Here is an 11905-nt window from a genome sequence, read left to right on the forward strand (position 1 = left end):
GCGCGCGAGAGGGGGGCGTGGGGTAGGGGCGGGGCCGAGCCGGCAAGGTAGACGGGTCTGCGGGCATCATGGGCGGGCTGCCACCTCCTGCCATTTCACAATCCTCGGAGATCAGGTGTCACTCTTGGCCCTGGTGGGAACCAGGAACCTAATCAGCTTCCAGGCCAGCGCAGCTCGACCAGCTGCAGCCGGACCCTGGTCCACTCCCCCCTTCCCTCCTTCCTCCTGGTGCCTGAGGGCAGGACCGCGGTAGGAGAGGGTCAGGCCTAGGACTTCTGGATTCCCATTCCAAGACTCTGAGGTCTCCCCATAATGCCCAGGGACGGACGGGGGGAGGAAGGAGGGGGAAAAGGCAGGGCCCACAAGGAGGCAGTAGAGCCTGGAGATTAAATGGTTGAATTTGGAGTCAGCCAGATCAGCGCTGATCCATCCCTCTTTGGGGATTAATGATGGAGGTATCGTGAGTGTAGTGATACAGAGCACATAGTAGGGGCGAGAGGAAAAGCAGTTGTTATGAATAAATGAACCCATCTGACACAAGAAACTGAGGCCTATGAAGGTGAAACGCCTGGTAACAGTCTCCGGCTGTTTTGGGTGTGTTTCTCTCTTCCTCTTTTCCCACACGCAGCCTCTGTCTGTGCTCCTTGCCTCATGGATCTTCCCAGCAAACCTACGGATAGAGAGTTACTGTTGTCATCAGCTGTATATGACGGATGAACTGAAGTTCAGAGATTTAGACCCCGCCCCGGCAAAGCGGCAGAGACAAGGTTTTGAATCCACGTACCTTCCAAGCCCTTGCTTTTTCCATTCCATCAGAAATTTTCTCTAGATGCCTATGATGTGACACATATAGGGCAAGAGGCTTGGTTTAGAGAAAGCAATCAGAGGGGTCCTCCAGCACTGGCCTTGGGGCGACAGGGCCTGGGTTTGACCTCCACGTCCACCACTTTTCTACTGAGGGAACTTGCATAAATCACTTCCCTATTCTGCGCTGTCATTTTGTTATCTACAAAGTTGATGATCATATAAGAATTCAACAAGAACACGAATGTAAAGTCCTTGCCGTGGACTCGCTGCGTACTTTTTTTTTTTTTTAAAGATACCCTTTTTCTCCTGACCGGGAAACGAACCCGGGCCGCAGCAGTGAGAGCACTAAATCCTAACCACTAGCTATGTACTCTTTGAGGGCTACGTCCGCATGATTGGCATAGGAACCCCGGCCCTGAAACATAATGGATAAATGGTGAAATACTATTACTAAAGAAACCAATAAATATATGCCAAGCATTAGAATCCAGGCTGGCCAATGCCAGAACAGAGTTACCCCGGGAGTTAGACAAGAAATATTTTCAAACATTTCAAACAAACAACCCGAGATTCTATAAGCCCCAGAGGTCTTTTTTTGCTGAAAGTTAGAGAGGGTCCGGGGCAGTGACCATTGGGATGGCAGGTAAATAGAGCTCACCTCCAGCCTCCGTCCCCACAGATGGAGCCTGGAAAAGAAGCTGAGAATGCCTCTCCCAACTTTCCATGCCCGGCCTGGAACCAGAGACATGCGGATGTTGGGAGAAGCCAGGACTATTTGCTCTGAGCTCAGAGAAGTTAACAGCAACGAGGCAGGAGCCCGGTGGGGGCACCACACTGGGCAGGCTCCGGAAACTCAGTCTAGGGCACGCAGAGGACGTTTTGGTGAGCAACCGGTTTTAGCCTGTAGCCTGGGTTGACTACTGAACATTCAGTCTTGGGCACTGCTGCCCACAACTTTCTTCTGGGACTTACCCAGCTCCTCAGGCGAGGAAACTACCCAGCCTCATTTCTTCCCAACCCTCAAGATCTCCCCTGCTTACTGACTGTCTTTTACAGGAATGAGGATTAGTCTGAGGCTGAAGGGATGGGGTGGGGCAGAGGATGGAGAAGAAAGTTTCATCAGTCAGTGTCCCTTGGCATGAAAAAGATACTCTGCTTTTATAAAGCTAGGCTTTGTGCTAGGGACATTCCCATGTTTTCTCTTCTACATAACAATTAAAAAGGACGAAGGCTTTAGAAGTGAGTAAGGTTCAGGTCCAAATCCAGGGCTGACCACTTCCTGGCTATGTGGCTTAGAGCAATACTTCACTTTTTGGACTTAACATCTCCTTCCATAAAAGAAGTAGCATCATAACTTTTGTAGAATTATTTTAAGAATGGGGGGAAAGAGCACAAACCAGAGGTTACATATCTGGCTAAAATATCTCCATTGTCAACCTGCACAGTACATTTTTAAATTTTGTATTTGTTCCCAAGGTTTAAAAGTGGGGGATTTTACATAAAAATAAATTTCTCTCTTCTCTTGAAAAAAGTAAAAGATCTGGCAACACAGCCCTGCAGTCTTATGTAGCAGCAGTGGGTCTCACATTTGAGCAAAGAGTGTTGGAATCACTTAGGGGGCTTGTTAACACACAGATTTCGACATCTCGACCCCAGAGTTTTGACTCCGTAGGTCTGGTATGTGAGGAATAGAGTGAAGAAATAAAATGGAGTCACTATAGTCAAGCTGCTAAATTGCTAAAATCAAGTAGATTGAGGTACGAGGCAACAATTGTGTCTTTGTTTTAACTAGCCCTGGCACTTAAACTTTTGAACTTTCCAGTCGTGCATCAATGCTGGGACATACATCAGACTCCAGATAACCCTCTGATTAACCCCTGAAGAATTCCTGCATCCAGACCACCTGGCATCCATCACCCCGACCACCTGACAGCTGACTGATAAACCATGCTGGATCAGTCTAAGAATGCAGGACTGATTATTCTCAAGAATGTACTTTTTATTATAAGAACTCTTAACTTTTCTTTCTTCTTCAGAACATTTCTGAGGTTTTACCTAGCTATATTTCCAGTTTGCAAATCCTAAGCCTCTTGAATAAATCTTTATCCTTTATTTCTAGCACACCCTCCAAACTCTTTTTGAGTTTATTCAACAGGTGAAACTGAGAATTTGCATTCTAACAGGTTTCCAGGTGCAGATGCAAAAGAGGCCACGTACGAAACCCGATGAGCTCAAGGAAGGCCAGCATGGTGGGCCCTACAAACGCAGAGACCAAAATTAACCATATAGGATGGTCTGAATATAAAAATTCCTAACTAAAAGCAGGTCATGGTGGGTAGTCGCATCCTGGGCCTGTATCTTTCTTGACAAAGGTCAACCTTTACCTTAAATGAGACTGTTCATTATCTTTTTGCATCTAAGATAACATACCCTTGGAATGTCAGAGTCATCCCCTTCTTTTCCAGATCCTTCAGGGCACAACCCAATTCGCCAGAGCTCGAAACCACAGAACTCCTCGTGGTTATCTTGTCCCCCGGCATACCATCTCTACGTGACGTAAATGTTAATTAACCGTCCTGTACCCATCAATGTAAAAGAAGTATGTGTCCCTCCATTTTACTTTTTATCTAATCCCAGAGATTTCTCCCCCCGCCCCCTTTCACTTTCTCCCGCCCCCTTAAATCTACCACCAATGAATTTCATGTAACCTTCCCTATGCCTCCTCCTTTGATTCTAATGGATAAAATAAGCTACAAAACTGCCATTCTCTGGAGCATTTTCTTCATTCACTGAGATTTCGCCTCCTGGAAGTCATTGTCAGTTTGGCTCAAATAAACGCATTAAAATTCTCCACAGGTTTCGACGTTTCCTACATCGACAGAGGTTATGACCACACTTTGAAAACCATTAACTAGAGCTGCTCCCATTTTATGAGGGGAACATTCTTTTCGGTTTCCCATAATCCCCAGCGTTCCTTATTGTCTAACATGCCCTGGCCCCAGCTCCAAATACCTTCATTCACATTACTTGCTTGGCCTGGAGGGTGTTTAGAATTGTGACCTCCGGGGTGGTTGCATAGGAAGTGTTCAGTAAAAGGTAGCTAGTATTTACTTAACAACTTTATGAATTAAGTATTATTATTCCCATATTAGAGATGAAGAAACTAAAATTCAGCTTTGCAAAATGACTTATTGGAAGAAACACAGCCAGAAAACCAGAAGGAAGACATTTGCCAAAACCTTTTCAGTCATGTGGTCCCAATGATTTCAGTGTTACACACACACACACACACACACACACACACATCTATCTGAAGTTACTGTAGATGATGCATCAAAAGTTTTGGACATGACTTCATGAGCATAAAATAATATTTATCAGGGAAGAAAAGAAAGGAAATAGGAAAGAAGGAATGGTGTACAATGGGAGGTGATGTTAGTCAGACGTAGACACACCCATTCTAAGAAGACCATAAACAAGTTAACCTTGAAGATTTCAGAATCCTCAGGAACAAACAGGGTGTCATACAATGGGGCCTTGTCCTCTTTGACGGTTGGACCCACACAAACTTCCTTCACATAACTGAAAACTCTCTGAAAATATTGGCTATTTTGTTACCTAGCATCGGTTTGTCTAATTTCTGTTAACAGTACCCTGATTTTGCTTTGGGAAAATGATTTTTCCTCCATCCATTTCCAAATATAGTGGCTTCATCTTTGCCCACATCCTCTTCTAACTCATAGTTAAAGCCATGACATAAATGCAAATCGAATTCTTTATATCAAAAATTTTTCCCCTCGAAGTCTCAGTGCAAAACACCATGGAAAGCAGAGCTTCTCTTTTTTGAAGCATCCAAGTCTTCTCTTGTAAATCCCTAGGGCCTTTGAGGGCACAGCTTTCAACTTTCTTCTAGAGGACGACCTTTGGAGTCAAAGGGTCTTGTATTTGAATCCTAACTCCTGCCATTATTGGTTTTGTCACCTTGGAGAAGAGATTAAATGTCTGAGCTGCAACTTTTTTTTGTCTTTAAAACAGGAATAAAACCTCCCAAGGCAATTGGGAGGTTTCAAGATGAAGATGTATGAGCAATGCTTGGCGCATAGTACGTGTTCAGTAAGTGGTAAAGGGTATTATTATATTATACACCGCTCTCAGAGATTACCTCTCTCAGAGTTACTCAGAGATTTTCACCAACTCAGTGATTTTTATCACCACATCAAGACAGGGACCTCGTTCTGCTACTTCTGCCCTCTGAGATGCCCAGCAATCCCCGTACCTTCTCTAAACCTCAGTTTCCTACATGTGAAATGGGATGATGCTGCCCTTCCTGTGGGCATCTTCGAAGGGCTATCTGAGATCACACATGTAAAGCACTAGCAATGTGCCTGGCGCACAGTAGGTACTCAGTACATGTTGATTTCCACCCTCCAACCTCTCCTCTGAGTCTATGACACTCAATCTTTTTTCTATTCTTCGTTTTGGTCTTTTTCATCCTGTTGTTGAGCTTCTAACATTGCCTGGGACAGAGCACTTCCACCTGGGTGTCCCATCTTCTCAAACTCAACATTTCCATCAGTAGGACCAGCTAAGGCTCCTGCCTTGCCATTTAGGGCAAGAGGTTCACAATTGGAGCATCACTGTTGACACGTCCTCTTTTTCTCTATCCAAAGTCACTAAGTCCCATCTTCCTTCTGAACATCCTTCGCATCTCCTATTGCTTCCTCTGCAGCCCAGGCTCTTGGTACCTCAAGCACGAATGATCACATGCATCCCCTATATCCCTTCTAACTCTATACTATTGTATATCCTCACTTGGATGCCCAACCTACATCTCAAACATAACGTCTCAAAACCAAATTCTCGATTCCTCCATAGCATGCTTCTTTCATCTCAGTAAATGGCAACTTGATTTTCCCAGGTGCTCAGGCTGAAAGCCTTACAGTTATCCACAACTCTTCCCTTTCTTCATAACCCACAGAATTCTGTCAGCAAATCCTGTTGATTCTGGCCTCAAATATATAAATTCTTCCAGAATCCACTTCTCACCATTTATATAATTCTTGCCTGGTCCAAATATAATCATGTTGGCCCCCTTTCGCCTATTCCATATATTCTCCACATGTGGCCATATATGGGTGCTCCAGTGGACAACCCCAACTAAGATCCCAGCCAACGGCCAGTACCAAATGCTAGTTTTGTGAGGGAGCCATCATGGACATCCGGCCCAATCACACCAACAGACAAGGGCAGCCTCAGCCACCATCTGACTCCAACTTCATACAGAACCCAAGGAAGGACCACCAGCTGATCCAAGTCAACCTACAGGACCACGGAGTTAATAATAAATTGTTTTAAGCCACTAGTTTTGGGGAGATTCATTTTACACAATAGATCACCAGAAGAGTAGTGAACCAGATGAATAAGGTATCTGCTCTCACGGAGCGTATTCTCTAGTGAAGAAAATAATCAAATAAATTAATGAATGAAAAATCTCATTACAGATATGGATAAAAGCAATTAAAAAAATAAAGTGCAGTCATGTTTTTGTAAGTCAGGGGACGAGGGGACCAGGGAAGTGTCCTCTGAAGACGTAATATTTGAACTGAGACTACGTAAGATCTATCCATACAATCATCTGGAGGCTGAGTGTTAAAAACGAGTTTAAAGCTCGTGGCACAGTTGCCGTTGTAAGGGGAACAGTCCTTTTTCACACATCTAGATCATCTCAGAAGTGGTAGAAATTGTCAGCCAGGGTACTTTTGTCACATCCCAGATAAAATGTAAATTATGTAGTTGCACTTCATAAATGGTTAAATGGTTAGAGCCATTTTTATAGTTGTGATGCCAACATAATTTTAAAAAAATCTTCTACAAATGTTACGTCAGTAAATTGTATGTAGTTTGCTCCCCATGATGAGCAAAAATGGGGTTTTATCATCCGCAACACAAGGGTTTGTGTGTGTGTGTTCAGGTGGATGTGGCACTTCCTCCTGCTGCCACCAGAGGGCAGACAGTGCTTCCGTAAAGAGTGGTTCCTAAAGGCTGAACAAGGGTGTCCGATCCCAAAGAAAACCAGCAGTGTCTCCCACCTCCTGTGCACAGTCTTGAGAAACCAGAAGGTCAAATAAAGGGCAAGGTGGGGCGGACATGGAATTATACCTGGGTGAGGCCAATCACTGAAGCCAGAGGGCGTTATGTTACCCCTGAGGAAGACTGTGGCCCATCTGGGGGATTGTGACACTCCTTGGAGGCTGGGAGGACCTTCCTAGGGGTGGATTTCTGGGAGGTGACACTACAAAAAAAAAAGTTATTTGTTCTTTTTGTTGAAGCAGTAGACAGCACATTGAAAAGCAGTCAGGAGCCAAGGAAACTAAAATGTATGTGCTTTCAATAAGTTGCTTTGGTGTATGGTGTTCAAAGCATTTCAGCACCATCATGAACGTAGTCCTCGAAAATGCCCAAACCCATCAATTCCTTAAGGCAGATACCACCACCCTATTTTACAAAGAAGGAAACTGGTTCAGAGAGGTGAAGCGACTTGCCCAAGGTCACACAGCAACATCAAGAGCTACTGAAGCCAAACTTCTAATTCATACCAAGTTCTTTCACATTGCACTGTTATTAATGAATAATTATTAATAATAATTCAACAACATATTTATTATTTTTTATTCATAACATTCTTACTGCTGTTATCAGAGCTGCCGCTCATTGAGGCGTTACTCTCCCAGACACTTGTACAAAGCATTTTACAAATATATCATTGTAATGCTCACCATCATTCTCCGAGATTGATATGAGATGGAGAAAAGCAGCCCCTGACTTCTGGGAGCTGACCTGACACTGTTAGCCTTTGATGTTCTCCGGAGGAACATAAACAATTACACAGAACATCCAAATCAGACAAAGCCATTCTGTGCCCATGAAGATACTTAGGCCCCGAGTTCCACATCCGTGAAATAAGGAGTTTGGATCATTTTCTCTCCCACTTACCTTCCAACATCAATGTTTTTCTAAGTGATGTTCGAGTCACTCATTGTCCAGTAGGGGACAGTATAATTTAGTCAATAACAATCCTAGCAAATGCTTTAAGTTGCATGAATTACATGCCAGGGTCTCTGGTCTAAGGGCTCAATGTATAAATTCATTGATCCTCACAATAACCCCATGTAGGGGGCAGACAGGCACAGAGAGGTTAAGTAACTTGTTCAAAGCCACATAAATACAGTGGCATAAGTTATGTGCCCTACCCTGGCCCGTGAGAGCTCCCCATCCAATGTTGCTGTCTGACTTCCAGCTGCCAGTATAGTAGTACCCTCCCTTATGCATGGTTTTGCTTTCCACAGTTTCAGTTAATATTCTCAAATAGTAAATGGAAAATTCCAGAAATAATTCATCAGTTTTAAATTGCACACTGTTCTGAACAGCTCACTTCATCTCAATCACACAGGTATTGTATCATCTCAGATCGTCATAAGAAGAAGGGAGAATACAGCACAATAAGGTATTTTGAGAGAGAGACTGAGACGCATTCATGACCACTGGGGGTCCTGGAACATATCCCCTGTGGGCTAGGGGGCACTCCTGTACCTGCTTCTCTCTGCTCAAGGGCTTCCTACAAAGACAGCTTACGTCCAGAGCAAGCCAGAATCCTCAATCCATGAATGACAGGGGGTTGGTGTGTAAACACTCTCTTACTTATGGGGCAGATGACAGTAAGGAAGTGCTCTACCCAACCTCCCCAAGTCCCCTGTGGGTATAGCACCAGTCACGAACAGCCTTGACGGGCTTGATGACTCAGAGTCTGCAGCCTGCCTTTCCTTCCCTTTCTCGCCCACCTCCATCTTACCTAACAAGCGACTGCCTGCTGCTCCTTAGGAACCCCAAAGGAGCTCTTTACCCTCAAAGAGTTCCCCACTCAGTGTGGAAGGCAGAAGCACAGAATTTCAATGACAGACGTGCTGTGGGAGGGAGGCGGAGACTCTGACTCTCACCGGAAGAGGTCAAGGCCAGCTTCCCAGAAGAGGCAGTGTTTGAGCTGACTTTTGAAGAGTGAGTTGGATTCTATCAGGTAGAAAGAAGAGGGGTGAGAGGCACGAGCTTTTGGGGCATGCCGAAGATGTGGACATGAAAAAGATTCTAATTCCATCCATTTCTCACAGCCTGGCAGTCCAGGCTGGAGAGTCTGGCCTCTTCCTCCCTCCAAAGGACAATAGCTTTGGGACAGTCAGCTCAGCCCGAGTTCTACCATTTATATGCTCTTACAGGTCGACTTGTGTCCTCCCACAAAAGATATTTTGAAGTCTGAACCCCCTATCTCAAAATGGGACCTTATTTGGCAGTAGAGTCTTTAGAGAGGTGATCAAGTCGAGCTGAGGTCTTGAGGGTGGGCCCTAACCCAATATGACCAGTGTCTTTATAAAAAGGGGAAATTAGGACACAGATGGAGGAATGCCATGTGAAGATTGGACTTGGGCTGCCACAAGCCAAGGACCTTCCAGGAGCTCGGAGAGGGGCCTGGAACAGACCCTTCTCCGGCACCTTCAGAGGGAGCTTGGCTCTGCCGCCTCCTCGATGTCAGACTTCTCGCTTCCAGAACTGAATCGATAGGTGTTTTTTAAGCCACTCAAATGGTAGCGCTATTATGACAGCTCCAGGTAGCTAACGTGCCCGCCATGTGACATCTCTGTGCCTCCATCACCTCCTTCGCAGGATTCTTGGGGCGACTCAAGAAGTGAGGCATGTAAAATGCACGGAGACTGGTCCACAGAAAGTGCTCACCGAAGGGGTCGTTGCTGTTGTAGCTGAAGTAGCGAGGCCCTTCCCCCAACAAACGACCTCAGGGAAGGTGGTTCCTCGGACTAATGGACAGTATTGTGCCTCACACTCTTCCTTTCTCCTTCAGAGGGTCCAGGACAACCTGCCTAAACATTTGACCCAGCTCAAAACGTCAAGAACAAAGGCTTTAGTGTTGAAGCGTCACCCAGGTTTTTGTGTAGCTGGGGGCGGGGTGCACGTGTATAGATAGAGGTCGATGGCACTCTAATGGGTTTGCTTCCTACCCCTGGTAGGTCCCAGTCTGAAGGCAGAAAAGGGGCAGGTATCCACCGCTTTTCAGAATGACATGAAGTGCCACCATTTTTATGGATTGATGGACAGGACACAGGTTCTTAGCTGCAAACAACAGAAATGAATTTATTTAAACCTAAAGCCAGAGAGTGTGAGGCCTCAGGCAGGAAAAGGTGCTACATGGCTGTGGGGGAGGGGCTCCCGTAGTGAAAACCCCTGTGACTCTCAGAACGAGAAGACAGAAGGTCCCCCATGGCCACCCCCGAAGATCCTACAGATGGCAGGGTAGGGGTGGGGTGAGGAAAACAGTGAGAACCGGGGTTAGGGTTGGAGCCCTGGCTGCAACCCCCAGCCCTGCAGTCGGCCCAGTGGAGGAGAGACGTGCTTTGGGGGCGTCTTCTCTGTGCCAGGAACCGAGAGCTAGGGGGAGAGCGATGAGAAAGACAAAGGTGCACGGTCGTTGCCCTCAGGGTGCTTAGTCTCCTGGACAGCGAGTAGACTGTGAGGACGGCAGGGCTGAGAAGGGAGCAGAGTTGGCTGGACCGGTTCAGAAGGCTGCACAGCCCAGTGCTGCGAGGGGCCCTCCTGCAGCATCTCGGGGTGGCTCGGTTTCCGGGGCTCCCTGTAACCAGAAGTGATCTGAGGCAGTCCACGCTGACAGATCCTAGACCACCCCCATCAAGAGTAACCACGTCACCCCCAGGACCCAGATGACAGACAAGGGAGTGGGTTTGCCACACCTGAGTGGAGGTGGCTCAGGAGCACTGCAGACCCAGTCTGCACGGTGGCTGCCCCAGGGTCCCCACCCGATAAAGGAGAACAGGGCAGAAGGCCCGGATTGTGTCAAGGGGCCCTGGCAGTGACCTTTTGCTAAGCTGGCTGTGGAGTGGAGGATGTGGCTTCACGGGATGCTGCTGCCACCTCCTCCTCCAAAGGCATTGAGAAAGAGTCCCTGTGCAGGTGTGAAGGGTGTGGGCCCCCTGACCTCTAACTCCATCCCTGCCCTTCCCCTCCCTGCCCTGTTACCCCCTTACCATCGGCCCAAGGTTCGTCCTCGTCCTAGTACACCACTCCGTACTCAATCTTGACATTGAGGTCATCTTCATACAGGTTGCCGTCCTTGTTCTCATCCTCACCGCTGTTCTTGAAGTACTCGTGCAGAGCTTCATCATTACTCAAGTACCCAATCTCAATCTCGGCTTCGTCTTCGACCTCGTCATCATCCTCGGCATTCTCATCTATGTCTCTATCCTTGATCTTGTGCTCCAGCTTATCCTCGATCTCATCCTCGATCTTATCCTCGATCTCATCCTCGATCTCGTCCTCGATCTCATCCTCGATCTTATCCTCGATCTCATCCTTGATCTTGATCTCGACCTCATCCTCGGGTTCAGGCTGAGCCTCGAGGCTGCGCTTGTACTGGGCCTGGAGAGCTGGCCCGTGCCCACTGCAGACCCTGGTGCACTCCTCCTTGGTCAGGAAGTTGTTCAGCTTCGCTCCGCCCCCGCCAAACATGAAGGACTCGCAGAGTCCGGACCTTGTGTTGAAGAAGAATCTGGGAATGTGGGCCTCGCCGGACCCCTGGTAGGGAGGCTCCAGGCAGAACATGGGACGGCCTGCAGGGGTGCGAGAGGGCTCCGGGTCAGCTCTGCAGACAGTCAGCCCACGAGGATGTGGCCCAGTGACAACTGAAACGACCCACGTGTCTCCAGGGCCAACGGTCAGGGGCTGGGAGATGCGAAACCTTTTTGTGTGATAGCTTGCTTTCTGGGCATTATTAATTTTGTTAGGTGTGACAATGACATGGTGATAATGAAAATAATTATAGATCTTTAATAAGCATTTATAGATTAGTTGGCATAATGACTGAGATTAGCTTCGAAAAACTTCAGAAAATACAAATGGAAACGTACACAAATACTGTCTTCTACACGTCAATAATTTTTGAAGCCGGATACTGGGTACGTCGGGTGTGTTATGCTAATCCCTGCATTTTCCGGTATGTTTCAAAGTTTCCACTCTTAAAGTT

At 46.7% G+C, this 11905-nt stretch overlaps 1 protein-coding gene across 1 annotated transcript; it reads right to left on the reverse strand.

Annotated features, from left to right (window-relative positions):
* Positions 1 to 10045: 10045 nt before the first annotated feature.
* Positions 10046 to 11905, reverse strand: LOC107514598 (amyloid-beta A4 protein-like). Its single transcript, XM_016152451.2, has 2 exons — positions 10911 to 11905; positions 10046 to 10498 (listed from the first exon to the last, which is right to left on the reverse strand). The coding sequence occupies exon 1, from the start codon at positions 11482 to 11484 to the stop codon at positions 10936 to 10938; it is 549 nt and encodes a 182-aa protein (XP_016007937.1). The 5' UTR covers positions 11485 to 11905; the 3' UTR covers positions 10046 to 10498; positions 10911 to 10935.

The sequence above is a fragment of the Rousettus aegyptiacus genome, unplaced genomic scaffold (genome assembly GCF_014176215.1).
Source record: "Rousettus aegyptiacus isolate mRouAeg1 unplaced genomic scaffold, mRouAeg1.p scaffold_m13_p_12, whole genome shotgun sequence".
Lineage (NCBI taxonomy): Eukaryota > Metazoa > Chordata > Mammalia > Chiroptera > Pteropodidae > Rousettus > Rousettus aegyptiacus.

Excerpts from the sequence above, each read along its gene's own strand:
- LOC107514598 (XM_016152451.2), bottom strand. The coding sequence starts at position 11,484 with ATGTTCTGCCTGGAGCCTCCCTACCAGGGGTCCGGCGAGGCCCACATT.